We start from the raw sequence: 17,721 nt of genomic DNA on the forward strand, positions 1-17,721 counted from the left end.
TGGGCAATATGAAGAGGTAAACAAACTGTGTGGTGATGGATTGTAACTAGGTTTTTGGTGGTGAGCATTTTGTAGTGTATACGGATGTCAAATTATAAAATTGTACATCTGATACTTAACATAATGTTATATACCAATTTGATTTTATCTCATTAAAAAAAAAAGACTAGGCAGATAAGTGGTAGCAGATGTTGATGACATCCACCTTTATCCCTCAGACCTTAACATGTTAATTCTCCACAGCTTCCTTTTCACTGCGAGATTCTGTACCTCTGCCTGAAAATTCTCTAGCAGACAGCAGAGGACTGATGGGATAGTAATATCACCCCCAGCTTTCTCACGTTCCCCTCTCTGGCATTCTGTGCTATCCCCCCGGAACCCCCGTCGGGTATGCTGTAGTCTCCCACAGAGCTAACTGATTGGATGACACATTCTTTGTTGGTTCCCTTCTCTGCTCCTCCTCTACTGCTATTTTGATGTTTTCCCCCTGCAACATCCAAACAAACCACCTCCACTTCAGTGTTTGTCTCAGGATCAGTTTCTGGGGGAACCTAAACAAAGACATACATTAACCATGTCAATTAATTTTCAGCCTGCCCGGGCTGAAAGGTAATTAAACATATGTTTGTATTCTCTCTGCAAAAGATTTTGAAAGCAGTGTGTGCTAAGCCATTTCGCATTTATGCTTCGCCGCCAAGAAACCTACAAGAGGTGATCAGGATGGACAAATGTCAGCCCCCGAGGGCATGACTGCAGCTGACAAAACTATTTATTGGAGGACTTCTGGCTGTCAGTTCTGATTCTGTTGATGATCGGAGGAATTTACCCATTCTGCAAATATTTTCTGAGCTCTGCCTCTCTGCAAGAGGCCCAGGCAGCACTGGCCAAACTAAAACAAGTACTGTCTGTTTTCTCTGAGATGTAGCTTTCAGATTACTCTATTAAAAAGACACTAATGAATCTGTTTAGAATTAATGTTTGAATTACTGTTGGGTTGGCGATGATGCTCAAGTGGGTGAGGGGTGAATAATAATGATCAGTTTTTTTTCTGTTTCACACTACACAAAATTTATTCTTGTTAATTACGACACCCCTCTCTCTTTCCCAAAGAAATAATCACTATGGTGTGGTGTACATCCCAGGTGTGTTGAGACAGAAGTAAGTTTGCAAACTGCTGGGCCACCAAGATTTAGCTTTGGGAACAGAGCCAAGGAGAAATGACAGCCTGCTATTGAGAAAAGGTCTCTGGATTGAGGGCCAGGTAAGCTAACCCATGGTGCTACGACCAGCTCTGTGACCTCAGGACGTCCACTGTCCTTTCTGGGTCTCCATTTTGTCACCTGTAAAGTTGAGAGTGGGATTGGATGGTTTCTAGGGTCATTAATTATAAACGATTCTCCTGAAAAAGGAGCAATGGACCCAAATCAAATCTATGGTTTGTTTTCACCTTCCCTCTGTGTTCTTTCACCTTTCACTAGGTTAGGGTGGCGATGGGGGGAGGGGCGGCTGCATTTTGTGGAGTTACTAGGCACTATTTGCCATAAAAAGTGTTTGTTGTGAACTGGCCCAAGGAATTGAAGGTTAGAAAGAAAAGAAGCTGTTGAAAGGTGGTAGAAGGTGAAGAAATAGAGGAGTGAAGGATGTTTCTTGGGCTGGAGAACAACCGGTGAATCTTGAATTGGTAAAGGCCCTTCTGGGAAGGTTCCTGTTGACACTTGGGGAACAGGGGATTGAGCGGGGCTGAGAGAAGGAAGAACAGAAAAGGTCTCCCTGATTTTCTTTTGGTAGCTTTTATAAATTCATGGTTCTCAACCCTGGATGTGTATTAGAATCATCCAGAGGGCTTAGAAAGTCTCTCTCTGATTTAATTGGTCTTGGATGCAGCCTAGGCTTGGCCAATTTTGAAACTGCTCTGAAATAATACTGCCGTGCAGCCAGGATTGAGAAGCACTCAGTGGTAACCAAGGATGCAGGAGCAGCCCTCTTGCCTTGTCTCAAATAGCTACTTCATTTTTCACACTTCCTCCACAGTTTCCTTCTTCTCTTTTTGTTTCTGTCTCAGAATTCCAGCCATACATGGGTGGAGGATGGAGAAAGGAAGAACAAACCCTATGCATTCTATTTCTGGTTAATTCCTTTATTGTTTATGACGTTTAATAAAAGTTCTTTTCCTCTATGAATAGAACTCTACTACTCAACAAAAACTTAATACTCATAACCAAGAAAAAGAAAACATTTCAAAGTGTCAGATAGGTCCATCTCTCAAAGACAACCACTGCTAACACCATGAACATTTTAGCATTTTCTTTCTAACCCTTTCTCGATGCCTAATTTCTTTCAATGCTTTATCCTACCGTATACAACAGGGGTTGGCAAACTGCAGCCTGAAGACCAAATCCAGCCCATCTCCTGTTTCTGTAAGTAAAGTTTTATTGGAACACAGCCATGGTCATTTGTTACCTATTGTCTATGGCAGCTTTCACACTACAGTGGTAGAGTTGAGAGTTGAGTACAGAGACCACTTGGCCCTAAAGCCTAAATATTTACTATCTTGCCTTTTACAGAAAAAGTTTGTTGGTCCCTGGTATATATCATTCCGTAATCTTTCTCCGCCACCCCTGTTTTACCTTATTGCATGAACATTTCCCTATATTGTTATAAATGCTTCATAAATATTGTTTCTTATAATTGCCTGATAGTTCATTTCATGGTTAGGTTGTGGCATAGTCTTTCTCCTGTTATTAAACATCAATGTGTTTTTTCCCCCCCAAACATTTTCACTCTTATAATGAATGTATCAGTGAGTATACTTGGATGTTGACTTCATTTGTATTTTCAATGATTTCTTTAGAATAGTGTCCAGATTATTTAACTGGTAGGGTAGGGATATTTTGGGACATATCGCCAAATCCCTTACTCAAAGGGATTTGTATTAGTGCTTCCCAATAACATAGGCAAGAAGCTCCTTCTCTACATACTTGCCAAAAATTATTATTATTACCATTTTAAACATTTTCTGATTTTAGATAGCGAAACAAAATGCTATTATTTTAATTTGCACTTCATTTATGTCTAATGAGATTGAAACAGCTGCATTTCTTCCTTGGCATAATGACTGCTTTTCTTCTTTGCTTGGCCTCCTTCTGCACAGGGCAGAGTGGAAGATGTGGGTCATACCTCTTACCTTGACTTGGAGCAAGGCTCCTGCTTCTATCCGGTTCTTTTCGACATCTCTCTCCCAGTGAATTCTGATGGTCTCAAGGATGTCGTCCAGACCAGTGCCAATGGGAACATCTGCTTGTTCCAGCTCAGACAATGCCAACTGTTTATACAGCACTTTCACATCCTGAAAATGACAACATACACCTCAGGTGAGTTCCACGGGAGAGAGAAAACACACGGAATTCTAGCCCGCAGAAGTCCAATTCTGTGGGCACTACTTCTGCTTCTCATCTTGCTACCACCAAACGTGGGACTTCATGGAGATTGGCAAAGTCCCTGATCTTCTTCCCAGCATAGGCATCATATTCTCTTTTCCCAGGATGCATTTCTCAGCTGGTCTTCATAAGCCCAGGCCCAAAGCAAACATCAAAATAAATAACTAAATAACAAACGCAAATAGAGTAAGCAACAATGGCAAGATGAAATTCGTGAGTATCATAATGTCAGAGCAGGCCGAAAGAGATTTAAAGATAACCCTGGAGTCTCTAAAGGGTTACAGTTGGTGAGTAGCGAAAAACTACAAAGCTAAGAACAAGAGGAAGTAGGCTTATTGGTTCCTGGTTAGCTTAAGGGTGGACAAAAGAAGGAACTTCCTGACATTGTTAAGTGGGTTTTGACTTTTTCAACTGTAAGCACTTTAGATCTCGGGTCAGAGAGCGGCATGTAGGAGGTGGTTTAGAATCCGTGCCATTCTGCAGGGAACCGGACCACATTGCTGTGGGAGGTTCCCTCAATCCTGTCACTCGATGATCTGACCTAATTCCATTAATGAGTATGTGTAAACCACAGCCTGGATTTACCCTCAGAGTTGTTTTCTTTGTCCTATACAGCATTGAAAGTAAAGATCCGAAATTGAATGTTTTGAGATACGGGATGCTTCCTCCAATTCAACATAGGTGCCATCACTCACTATTGCTTGGACCTGCTGCCTCCCCTGTTCACTACCAGCCTGGTCCTGAAGCCCTTTGAGTTTGAGATTCCTGGGCTAACCTGACCTACTACAAAGATGAAAGTGTCTCATTGGCATTTTCCCTGCAGCCTGGGTAAGTGAGGGTGTAGAGAGGCTCAGATAAGCTACCATCCCCTATGTTTAAGCTCGGCCAGACAGCAGAGGGTCTATTGTCTTGTAGCTAACCCAGTGTTACCCCGGCCCCCACCTACCTCTTCGTAGCTTCTTGACAGAAAGCCAAGTTCCTCTTTCAGGCTTTCTATTTGACTCTCCACATCCATTTTTGTCAAATTAGCTTCATCAATGACTTTATATAGAGAGTTAATTTCCTCTTCCGCTGCCTTTCGAAATGGCTGCTCGTTTTCATATCTGCAGATAAGGGAACTTAATCAGCATAGCTGGGCAACTCCAAAGAAAAAAGAATCAGATTACAAATGCTACCAACAGGCCAACTGCGTGCTAGTTAAACAATGAATGTTAAATGTCACTGTTTCAGCAGCTTTGAGGGCGCTGTTCATGCAATTATTACATGTTGATTTATGAAAATGAAAATGATTACAGCCAACTTCTGACAGCCTGGCTTAGCAGGGTGCCAGCCTCATGGGGCACAGGAAGCACAGAGCTCTAGGGAAAGTTTCTCCAGGAGTTCAGACCCAGGTAAGAGGATCCAACATCGTCGTCATTATTCTGATTTGTCAACCTTTTCACCTGAGGATGCTTTAACAAACATTATTGAGAATCTGCCAAGTACCAGGCTACATGCTGGTGACCCCCAAGTGAAGAACATGGTTTCTATTTCATGTGAGATAGAAAAAGCCCATGTGAAATTTCAGGACTGTTGCTGCCACCCCAAATGCCTTCAGAGGCCAAGTGGTCAATGTAGATGAGGGCCAAGGGCCAGGTCTGGGCAGCAGGGAGAGGTGGGAATTGAGGCACATGTGACATTCCATGAATAGAACTCTACTACTTAACAAAAGTAATAGAACTCTACTACTTAACCTAAAAGGGCACTGCTGCTCAGCTCTCCCCATTACTGCCAGTTCTTTTCAAGAGAAATGAGAAACCTGAATTTATATGAGAAATATCCAGAGTTTTAAAAACTTACATCGTATGCAATAACATACATGCATACATGCATGCATACTGACACGAGTCTGAAATTGCCCACTCTGAGTTCTTTCAATCTCTGGTTTGCAGTAGGGTCTTCTTTCTAGAAACTACCCAACATCTTTGCCAATTTCTCCCAGTGTCACTCCTGTCCTTCCATGGCCTTCCACCCAGCAGTACCACTCAGTCAAATTTTAGTTTTTCTTCATCTGGCCATAGAAGGAAGATATCTCACACCTCTCATTATAGAAAACATCTTAAGGACTTAGAATTTTAAAGGACTTTAACATTCAACTATTCAAATCCCATCTAGTGACAATAGCTTGATAGCATTCTCGATAGGTGATCATGTAGCCTCTGCTTGAATACTTCCAGTGATGGGGGAACTCATTACTTCTCAAGTCCACCATTTCATTTTTGACAGCTCTAATTATTGTAAATTTCTTCTTTCAAGAGCTTAAGTCTCCATTTCTGTAAGAGTTCTGAGTTCTACCCTCTGGAATACCCAAAGTCAGTCTAATTCTTCCTTCTGGCAGTCCTACAAATATTTACAGACTGTCTCTTATGTCACTGTCTCATTCCACCCTGCCTACACCCAATCCCTCTAAACCTTTTGCTCTTCAAGTTATACATTCCAAATTCTTTCTTCCATTCTTCATATAAATTGGTTTCCACATCCCTCATCATCGAGGGCAGGGACTGACCTTTCCATCTTTGAATTCTCAGCACTTAGCTCCAGGCTTCAGATATATTTGTGGAATGATCGTAAATGCTCTAATTGCTCTTATGTCCTTCTTAAAATGTGATTCAGAGAATGCAGTGCAAAACTCCCGATGTCTTATCAGTTCAGAGTCTTGTGGGACTGCCTGCTCCTTTGTTTAAGCCCTTTAATTTTATTCATCATGAATCCTAGGATTGCTTTGTGGATTTTTGTTTGTTTGTATGTTTGTTCATTCGATTTTGACCAGCTGTATTTGCTGCTGACAAATTTGGGACTCCTGTCAACGAGAACCCCTGAGCATTTTTCAGAAGAGCAGCTTTAAGCCCAGTTTCCCTCTCTGGGCACACCTGATATTTGAACCCAAAAGTAGGAGTTCATATTTATCCTCTTTCAGTTTCATTAGCCCATTGTTCCAATGTGTCGGGATCATTTTGAATCCTGATTCTGCCATTCCGCTCCTCACCACCCCTCCTGGCTTTGAATCTTTTGCCATTTTTCCACACCTGCTTTCCTGTACCATGCAGTTAAAAATAGCAAATGAAAGAACAAAGGACAGAGCCCCGTGGCATACCACCAGAGACTTCCTTCAGAATTGGACCTGTACCTTTGAATCAACACTTGGGAGATGGTTTCCAAAGCATTTTTCTGTACTCTACATGTAGGATTAACTTTTCTATTCAAATGTATTCTTTATGAAGGATTGTATTATTCATTTTTAGTTCTTTTGGAAATAGTCCTATCCTTCTAGATGAAGTGAAAATTCACCTCTTTGACTGGGCTTGGTCCCTGGTAATCCAAGCCAGAAGAATCCCCGTTGGGCCTCAGAAGTCCTGTTTTGCTCACCTGTCCAGGGAGTCTGGTCCCTCCAGGATATGGTTCATTCAGCATTATGGGAGATCTTAGGTGTCCCACAGATCATTTTTTTTGGAAGTCCTCTAAGAGTATGAAATATATCTGTTGCTCTTAAACTTTTAGCTTTCTCTTGCTACGCATTCCCCCTTCTCCCTTCATTTTGAAGTCCTCATTTAACACCTCTATGCTCATGATACCCAGATTGTCTCATCTTGATTTGCAGGCCACCTCAGCCCAACATCTTTGATGGCATCTCATAATTTCTGCTTGGTTTCTCCACTATTAGCTCAACTCAGCTTGCTCAAAACTAAACTCATTATCCACCCCTGAATTTAAAACAAGTGTTCTTTTTCTAATTTTTTATTTCAGTCAGTAGAACCACAGCCTTCTCAATTACCCAAGTTTAAAACCTAGATCTTAGCTTCCTTTGCCTTCTCTTTTCAGACTGAACATCTAGTTAATTGTCAAATCCTGCTGATTATTTCTTTGACCTGTCCCTCAAGTTCACTCATTGTTACCATCCCAGGCAGACTGTGAGCTAGAACAGCCTTCTAATTGTCTTCCCAGACCAATAGTATTGTCCCAGAGTAACATCCTTAACCACATTGAGTCACTTCTCTGCTCAGAAGCCTTAGGTGTCATCCTCTTGCCTCTCTGTAATTTGATTTCACCTTACTTTCCAACCACTGGCTTCAGTACAGACCCTGCCCCTCCACTGGTCCAGTCTCTTCACTCCCACTGTTTCTTGCTCATTTGCCTTGCCTTTCCTCTTCACCGATCTAAGGCTTCCTTTAAAGCTAAAATTCGGTCATGATGACACTGCTCAAATCCTTTCTGTGGGAATCCCTCTGCTCTCAGATAATCTCTAAGCTCTTTGGTATGGCTGACATGGTCCTCCAGGATTGGTCTCTCCTTGGTTTCCAAGCCACATTTGTCGTTCTCCTTCATTCACTCCGTACGCCTCCGTTCTAATGAGCTATGGGAATTCCACCAATGCACCATGCTTTCTGATGTCCCCCTGCCTTTGCGCATACTGTCCCCATATGGCTGGAAAGCCATGCCTCCTTTATTTGTCTGGTCACTCCTACATGAGTTGAGCATCCAATCAGGCATCATCTCTTTTGTCAACTCTTCTTGGCCAAGCTAAATGTCCCCACCTCACCTGTGATCATCTCAGTGATGGCATAACTGCTCTGTAATGCCTGTTCACTCCTCTGTTTTTGCCACTAAACTGAGTTCCTCGAAGTTTGATTCACTTCATTCCCATGCCCGGCAAAGGGCCTGCCAGATATTCAAACATTTGTTGAATTAATTCATTTATTTATTCATTCATTGTTGAGCATCTATTTTGTGCCTGGCACTATTATAGGTGCTGGTAAAACAATGGAGAACAATATAGACCAAGTCCCTGTTTTTGGTGAGTTTACATTCTACTCTGTTGACTTGCTGGATGAAGGATGTATGAATGAATGAATGCACAAGTGAATAAATGAACGAATGAGTGAAAGAAATTTTAGCCAGGTTCTATTTTAATTTCATACTTAAATTCTCCCTTAAATTTAGTACGAATTGTTTCGTGTCTATTGACATCTATTCTTAATTGTGCAGTAAGCTGTCAGTACCTGGATGATGGTTTCGCTTCTTTGTGCTCTTGTGACCTTGGTTAGCAGAGTGCCGGACAAAAGAGCAACCCTGGCTAGCTGATCTCCTTAACTTCAGAGTGACCATTAATGGAGATCCTTTCAGCAGGTGGTGAAGCTTAGACTTAGATAAAAGAAATGAGTCAGGGTCTGAGGAGATGGTAGAGATCCTCCTTTTCATCATAATACCTTCTTATCCTAAGATAAGAATGATGGTGGGATCATGGTCTTTCCCAAAGATTCCCAAATACATGCCTTTCCTCTTTGTCTTTATGAATTTAGGAAAATGTTCTCTTAAATAACTATCCCATCACCCATCTAATTGCCCAATATATAGGACATCTGCCCCATAGAATATTCTCAAAATCACTGTGTTCATCCATAAAAAGGTCTTCTTTATTTCTTCTCCATTATGCCCAGCATTTCCCAAACCTTACTCGCCTTCATGATTTTGCCCTAAATGCATATCTCCTATATCATTATTTACTTTATACAGTTCCTTAAATTTATCTACTTAAAAAGTAAATCTTAAATCAATAAACTTTAAAAGCTCTTTATATGAAATAAATTTTAATTGCTACTATAAAGGGTGGGACTATAATGGAAAAACAGTTCATGAGTCATAAATAGAAAGTAACTATAAAAATAAATACATAACTATTAAAAAATATTTATCCTTATACCCCTTAAAATAATCTTCATCAGCAATATATACACCATATTCCAGGAAACACTGTATTAGACTTCAAAGAGATGGTTCTCAAGGCTCTTGAGCTTTAAAAATGCTGAGGTCCGGCCCCCCGCCCCAGAGACTCGGGTTCAACTCATCTGTGGGGCTTGTGCACTGGCATTTTTAAATGCCCAGGTAATTCTAACATGTAGTCACGATCAAGAAGCATTGCTCTAAACCAGTAGTTCTCAAAGTATGGTCTAAAAAACAGCAGGAAGTTGTTAGAAACTTAAATTTTAGGCCCCTCTACAGACTTATTGAGTCAAAAACTCTGAGGGTGGGACACAACAATCTGTGTTTTTTACAAGCCTCCTAGATGATTCTGAATCACACTAGATTTTGAGAACTCCTGCTCTGAACCAAGTGACACTGGGTAAAAATCTCTGAGCCCTTGGAGCTTAGTTTGTGTCTGCGAGGAGGGTTTGGGCCAGATCATCTTGGCTCTGGATTCTCCTGGGGCCTCTGTCATCCCACCCCAGCTTTTCACATGGCTGGAGGTGAATGCTGCAGTCTCCAGGACAGCATTATCGGTGTCACACAGAAGTCTGGGGGTGCGGAAGGACTGTCCCCTCTGTGGCAGAGCGTTACCTCTCTTTAAAGTCGTCTGCACCCGCCTGGATATTCTCTGTCTGCAGCATGAGCCGGGCGTTTTCCAGGACTGCATCGCCGACCTGCAACAATCACACACAGCAGAGAAGACAATGTCACTGGCATATCTTCCCTCCTTCCCGCCCTGACCTGGGCTGGGCCCACAGGCTCTGGGGAACTTAAAGCACCTTTGTTATAGCAAATATTTTTTAGAATTCAAATATCCCTCTTTAAAACAGCGGGGAGAAGATAAAGCATATAGTCTGGTTGGATTTTGGAGCAAAAAGATCAAAAGCAGAGTTATTCATAGCTGCTGTCACAGTGATGAGCTTTCAACTCCCTCCTAAAAAGAAGTTCCACCAGCTTGACTTAGTGGCTCTTATCATTTTCTGGTCATGAATACCTTTGAAAAGCTAATATAATCTCTTGATCAGAGCTGTCCGATGGAACTTTCTGAGTGATAGAACTGTGCTATATCTACATTATCCAACATGGTAGCCACATTTGGCTACTAAATACCCCAACTGTGGCAAGGGTAACTGAGGAACTGAAAATGTAATGCTATTTAAATTTAATTAATGTAAATAGCCACATGTGGCTAGTGACCACTATATTGGACAGCGTGGCTCTAGAATTTCATCCACCTTCAATCAAAACATACATGCGAACATAAACATTGTGTATATAGTTCAGGGTTTCATGGAGACTTGAAGAGTGGTTTCTCAAAGTTGACTCCCCAAACCGTTCTGGGTCCCCACGGGTGGGGACTTGGGGTTGGGGGGTGGTTTTCCCCTTAACCTATGATATATATATAACATATGTGGCTTTTCCATGATCTTCAGTTTGGGGGTTAGGGATAACAGGACTTACTTTAAAAGGAGGGTGCAAATCCCTGTTTTAAGCTATTCTCAGTTCTTTGCACTTGCATGTGAATGAGTTACAAGTGCTTTATTGACCAGGAGGAGGACACAGGGCACCAGAGGTCAGAGAGGGAGTGGGATGAGAAAGAGCTGAGAGGAAGAGACACTATTTTGTCTGCTCGCCATTGTGCCCCAGGGCCAGGCTGGAGCAGAGAGAAGATTAGGTTGCGATGGGAAATTTGAAGAAATGAAACAACATCATATTATCCTATTGGCATAAGGTGGGGGGGGCACTGCCACTTCTCACCATGGTAGCTGGGGTTTGGCCCACTCCTGTGGGTCTTCTGTCTCCCCAGCAGAGCCCTCACCCCAATGTGTTGAGATGGCCCTTCTCCATGGTCACCTCCTTGTTCATTGCTGTGTCCCCAAAGCCTGGCTTGGGCTAGACATCCACCAATACTTGGTGAATGAATGCATGCATGAATGAATGCTGTGACCGCGGGTGAGCAGTTCTCAACCTTTCCTATTTCAGGTCTGGAGGTCGTTTCTAGAAGCCTCTTGGAAGGGTGCCTTAAAATTTACTCAGGATTTTGTCTTTTTTCAGGTATGGTGAGGCCAATAGATCAGGAGATGACTGACACTGAAAAGATCATTTGTTACGCAGAGGTCCCAAGAGGAGGGGGCAGCCACACCCTGCAGGGCCACGTGGAGAAGCACCAGAGCTGTCAGGAAGCAGAGGGGGCGAGGGCAAAGCACGGGCAAAAGCTTTATCATGGTTTTCATGGGAAGGAATGGGAAAGGCAGATTAATCAGCTAGGATTGGATAGTTTGAATGATTTCAGTGGACTCTGGGCTGTAGGGATGGTCCCTAGTTGTCTGGTGCCCAGTCCTCGGGTGATTAGGGCAGAGGAAGATTTCCTCTCAGAGTGTAAGAGCCAGAGAGGGGAGGCAGGTGAGAGCATGTACTCAGCATTGGCTGGTTTTCATGTCAAAGGTGTGCTCACAGGCCAGTGGTTTATTCTCTCTCAGATTACTAGCCCTGCCAGGGGCAGTCGGTCCCTGTCGGTGAGGCCCCAGATGCCAGAGCATCAAAAATACAGAAATGAAGAAAATATAGTTAATATCGCCAAATGCAGTTCATCCAAAGGGCTCTGGCTGTGTGAGGCCTCCCTGAGGACTGGCCGTGGCTGCTCTGGCTGAGCCCTCTCTTCAGCCTGCCCCCACGCTGCTGCTCCACATTCAGGTCCCTTCCAGTCTTAGACACTCAGTGATGCCATTTTGCAGATGATGAACTTGAAGCTTGAGGCAATCGCCTTGCTCAATTTCTCACAATGATGCCCATGGCAAAGGTTCCACCCAGTGCAGGACCCCGAGTTATAGCAGACTGTGGGCTCAGAAACTACTGTGGTAAAGAAGATGGCTTCAAAAGTGCCCTAGACTAGGAGGCCATGCAGGGCAGATGGGGGCAGATGGGGCAGATGTGGGCCTGCAGCTTATAGAATTTGGAAGACTGTCTTTAAGAAAAAGAATAAAAAATGACTAATACAAAGGAGTGTGTGTGAGTGAGAGACCCTGAAGTTTAAATTCTTTACTTGGTACAGCTTGGTTTTGTTTCTGCTTTTCAAACTGGGACCCAGGGGGTGGACAGAAAAAGTTAAAAATAAAACTCTGGTGTGTGGCGGGGGGGATATATGTGTGCCATATTTAGAGTCATAAAATTCTGGAAAAGCAGAGATGGTTGAAAATGCAATCACTCCAAGTCCTGCCATCCAGTATAAACACCACCAGCTTTTGGATACACTTCCTTTCAACATTTAGCCTGTGGGCTTCCCACAGTACTGAGTGTGTGAATTTGTAACGTTTCCTCAGTTGATTGCAAACTCTAAGAGCAAGAGGCTGCCTGAGCAATCTGTGAAGGAGTCAGGCAGGAAATGCAGACTGCCAAGGTAAGGCGGGGCGAGAGAGGGCTGCTCAGTGTCCTCGCTCTTCCCTTCCCACTCGAGGTTAAGTGAGTGCTTTCTGAGATAATTTGGATGTCGCCTCCCAATTATAGGGCGCTTCTGTCCAAAGGTCTGTCCTGTGCCACTCACGCAGCACTAGGCTCAGGGAAGCCGGAGGCCTTCCTGCTTTACTGTTGTTTGGTTACAATGAGGGGTTTGTCCAAGTCTCGAGCGGGAGCTAATGATAGGCCCTGACTTGCCAAAGCACAGTCGACTGGTCAGGCTCTCCCCTCTGCTTCACAGACTAGATCCTGAAATAACCTGCTAGTCTACCATGCAGCTTCAGAGAGCCCTGCACTGTCCTGCAGGCGCCTCACCCCAGCAGAGGCCATGTCCTTTCTGGTGTTAGAGGTGGCTCAGCCACCCCAGTGTTAGGAATGGCAATGGCGAGGGCTGGACCTTGGCTGAGGTTTAGCACAGGCTGGGGAATGGGATGGTGGCCAAGGCCAAAAGTAAAGCTTGGTGCCTGAAGAGGAACAGGGAACATCTTTGTTTCTACCTAAAAGAGTGTCATGAAATCCTCCCGGGAGCCAGGGATAGGAAAAGAAGAGGGAAGGGGAGTCGTACTGACTGACCACCTACAGATGTACCCAGCTTACGTGTTGGAACCGGCTGGTACTGGCTTGTGAGAGAAGACTATTAAATATTCCAGGAGTTTTGTGAGCTGGTTGTTAAACACAGCCATCAAGAAAATTTTAATTATGAACTTACAATTAAATTATACTAAAAACGCAGGTAATAAATGCTCAAAACACAAAAGTCCTAAGTAGTCATCACTTCCCAATTGCTTTACTACGGGTGACTGTCAGCTCTGCTCTTGAAGTTATTTGTTTCGATTATATCTGTATGGTGGAAACACTGTATAATGGTGTGCTCAACCCTTCATTCGGTGACATCATGTTGTTAGCTTTGTATCAGCCATGGTGAGAGTATTTACACCAGGGAAAATGGCCAACACTGTTTTATTCATGGGGAGCTGCCCCACACTCTACTAAGTGGTTAACATTGATGACTTCACTAAATGCCTCTGACATCCCTCTGACGTTGATATCGACCACTCATTTTACGGATGAGGCTGCTGAGGCTCCGAGAGCTTAAGTAAGTTGCCCCAAATCACACAGCTGGAAAGTGGCAGAGCCAGAACGCCCAACCAGGTCAGTGTGACTCGAAGATGTGCATATTTTAGTCATCAGCTTTGGAAACTAAAAGGCACATCAGAATCAAGAGGGACTCTTGTGGGAATTGCTTTCTGTCTTTTTCTTGTAACATACGACAGTCAGGACTCTTGGTTCCTATTTGGGCAACATCACGAACATAAAGAGATATCTTTCCTACTGGCTGCAAGGATGCTAACCAAATCAAACCAAACCGAACTGTAGGTAGGCAGGCTGGCAGTTTGCACATGGCGTGCGAGGAAGGCCAGCAGACGAGTTCCTCTCCTCCTTTTCTCTCCTTCTGCCCAGAGCCAGAACCCCTACCATCAGGGTGACATGACTTAATGCTGGGTCTCATTAAAAAGAGACACTGTTTGTCACAGCAGCATTATGAGATTAGGTGGTCTCGAGGGGGTAGAACCCAGAGGCTCTCTCCTCAGCGGCATTTTCAAAGGGTTGTCAAATGTTTACTGGAGTGAGAGACAAGAGACCCTTCGAAGCATAAAACGCGGCCGAAGAGAATGGCAGGGTGGAGTCCCAGGAGAACGGGCAGTCTGAGGTCATGGTAAGCTTGGGGTTTATTCCAAGAGAGGTGGTTGGAAAGGGAAAAGGAGCGGCTGAGCACTGGCCAATGTCTGCTCAAACTGCTCGCGGCGTGACATGCAGCCACATTCACTTCCCTGGAGCTGTCTTCCTTAGCATATCTGTACTCATGGCCCCTGGGCCAGCAGCATCAGTACTACCTGAAAACTTACCAGAAATGCAAATTCTCAGACCCTGCCTCAGACAGCTGAGTCAGAATCTCTGGTGGTGAGACCCAAAGATCTGTTTTAACAACTCTGAACAAGGCTTACAGGGCACAGTTGACTTGCAGAAGGCCCGCTTTACAGACACGTCTTCAGTCCAGCTCCTGCCACCTCCCAGGCTGCTCCTGGCATCCCTCCATGTCCTCGCCCAAGTCATTGCCTGTGCCTAGAACACCTGGTTTTACCACCACACACCCTGGTCCTTACCGCATGAGAAACTCTACCCCACTTTAATGCTCATTCAAATGTGGCTTCCTTTGGGAAGCCTTTTTATTCATCCATTCACTTATTCTTGCCTTCATTTCTTCCCCGCATGGTTATTGTTTCCTCTGTGCCAGGCTCTGTGATGATTGTAGGGGAATCAGCAGCTATTGTGGAAGAGGCAGTTAGAAAAGTAGGCAAAGACCAGATGATGGAGGAAAGGCCTTGGGAACAATGGAGAGGAGGTGAGATTTACTAGGAAGCCATGGAATTTCTGAACAGGCACAAGTGTGATCCGTGTGGTGAGTGGACCCCCTGAGTCCAGCGGGAAGGGAGGGTTGTGGGATGAGGAGGAGATGCTAAGGGCCCAGCTAGGGGCCTCCAGGGGAGAAGATGGTGGCTTTGACTAGGGTGGTTGTAGGGCTGGTGGAGAGAAGCAGACAGGTTTAAGGCATCTTTCGGGGATGGAACAGATAGTTTTTGGTGATGAAACAGTTACAGGGGGAGTGAGGGAAAGGAATTGAGAATGACCCCAGGTTTTTGGCCTGAGCTACCGGGTATATGGTGGGGTCCATGCTGACTCTCTTGCTCCTTCATTGGATCATTCCAGTATCTGAATCACCCCTACTTTTGAGGCTCATGTCTCTGTCTTACAACACTCAGTGGGCAATGACAGCGTTCTCCTATTCTTGAACCTCGCTCTTCCACTCACTAGCTTGGGCCAGTTACTTGGGTAACTCTAAGAATTGGTTTCCTCATCCACGAAAGGAGGCTAATACTCCCTACCTCTTAGGATAGTTGTGAAAATTAAATGAGCTACTGCATGAAAAGCACTTGGCTGACTGCCTGGCGCAGAGTAAGTATTCTGTGGGTGGTAGCCATTATTATTATTGGTATTTGTCTTAGCACAGAGCAGTTGTTCAGCGATTGTCAAATGAATTTGATGGGCGTGTACAGTCTGGCTCTGTTCTCGCTCTGCTGCACATGCCGTTGAATAAAGATTTCTTTCTCGTGGCTTGATTTTTTTTCTCTTTTCAGTTTTTCCTGTTCACAGTCATTTGAAAAGCCCTGGTCACTGGTAATATGATAATGAGGATTTTATTTCTTCTGACTGCCATCCTCACTGGGGATGCAGTTATTAAAATAAATGGAGCTAGTGGCAGCGGGTGAAGGATGTGTCCATCACTGTGTTTAAAAAGGGCAAGGACAAGCAGCATTTTTAAAAGTGTTATCATTTGGGCTCAAGGGTACAATGAATGCTTTATTTGGAGTTAAATATATTGGCATCTTAGCAGCTAGAGCTTCGGGCATAGGAAGGAGGTGAGCAAAACTAGGCTCCTGGGAAATTAGACTCAGCTGGCTCCGTGGCACGATGCAAGAGTCCCTGGAAACCCTTTGCACATTTAGGTGACTTTCAAGTTTAGGACAAATGCTCAGCATGCCTTTCTTCTAGCAATAAATAAACAAGAAGTCAGTATCTGTTGCTAGTACCTCAGAGACGGCATCTCTGCCCAGATGGTGAAGATCGCCATGTCGCCAAGCCAAACAGATGCTTCTTTGTGCTTATCTTGACCTGCCAGCTGCATTTGTCACAGATGTACTTTCCTCTCTTGGTTTCCATGACACCACTCTCCCCTGCTCTTCCTGCGATCTCATTGACCATTTTCGTGAATCTTCTCCTTCATTGTCTTTTTGTTTGTTTGTTTTATCTGACATCTACATGCTAGTTTCTTAAGACTGAGCCTTGGATTTGTTCCTTTTTATTCCTCAGTGATTTCATCTATTCACATGGGTTTAAACATATGTGCTAATGACGTCTCCGTGTATATCTTTAGCACAGAACCTTCCTCTCAACTCCAGACTTGCAACCCACTCTCATTGACATCGTCTCTACTTGGATGTTTCTGAGATATCTCAAACTCAATATGACTCCGAATGGAATTTTAGATTTTTGCCCTCAGTCATCCCCATGTCAGTAAATAGCACCAACATTGACTCAGAAACCAGGGAGTCTTGACATCTCACTTTCTCTCGTCCCTCACATTTAATCCAACACCAAGTCTAGTCAATTCTACCTGCCATGATGTATCTGAAATCCAGCTACTTCTCTCCATCTCCACTGCTCCCACTCTGGCACACATCACCATCATGCTTTTCTATCCCACAGCCATGTCCTTCTAATCCCTGCTCTGTTCTTCTCTCTTCCAACTGGTTCATTCTTCCTCCTCCTTCTAGAGTGATCTTAAACTCTTCAAATCAGACCATCTGATTAAATTAAGTCATAATCTTCTTAGAAGTGTTTCTTATACTTGAGAATAAAACTCAAACTCTGACAGTGGACTTCAAGGCCCTACCTGCTTGTCGATCTTCCCAATGCTCACCAGGCTCCGGCCATGCTGGCCTCTGGTCTTTCTGGACCATGTGCCAGTCTTCCTCCTGGCTCAAGGCCTTAGCATGTTCTGACTCCTCTGCCTGGACCACTCCTTCCCTCTTCTTTGCATGAGTGGCTCCTCCATCTCGATCTCCTCACCTAAATCAGAAGCTTCCTTTACCAATCTCTGCCTTGTTAGCTTTCTTTAAAACACTATCACTGCTTATAATTATTATCAATTTTTATTTATTGGCTTATTAGTTATCTCTGTATTTGCGAAAATATAAACTCCTTGAGGTCAGGCACCGCCTTTCTGTCCTGCTTATTGTTCCATCCCTGGCACAGTGTCTGCTAAGTAGGTATCAGGTGAATCAACGAGCCCGGCACTAGTGCTGCCTCTTCTTCGTGGAGAACTGAGGCAGGGAGGACCTGGTTCCAACCTGAGATTACTTTCAGCATCTCCCTCTTCCTCATCTCCCAAATCAGAAAATGATCGATCCCCCACATTACTGTGCTTTCT

General features: G+C 44.0%; 1 protein-coding gene across 1 annotated transcript in view; it reads right to left on the minus strand.

Annotated features, from left to right (window-relative positions):
• BFSP2 (beaded filament structural protein 2) overlaps window positions 1-17,721 on the minus strand; it is a 63,189-nt gene that overhangs the window by 20,878 nt on the left and 24,590 nt on the right. The window contains exons 2-4 of the mRNA XM_006907239.1: window positions 9,810-9,892; window positions 4,384-4,540; window positions 3,185-3,346 (exon numbers count right to left, since the gene is read on the minus strand). Of these exons, the coding sequence (XP_006907301.1) occupies window positions 3,185-3,346; window positions 4,384-4,540; window positions 9,810-9,892 (402 nt within the window). The remainder of the gene's footprint in view (window positions 1-3,184; window positions 3,347-4,383; window positions 4,541-9,809; window positions 9,893-17,721) is intronic.

The sequence above is a fragment of the Pteropus alecto genome, unplaced genomic scaffold (assembly GCF_000325575.1).
Source record: "Pteropus alecto unplaced genomic scaffold, ASM32557v1 scaffold92, whole genome shotgun sequence".
Lineage (NCBI taxonomy): Eukaryota > Metazoa > Chordata > Mammalia > Chiroptera > Pteropodidae > Pteropus > Pteropus alecto.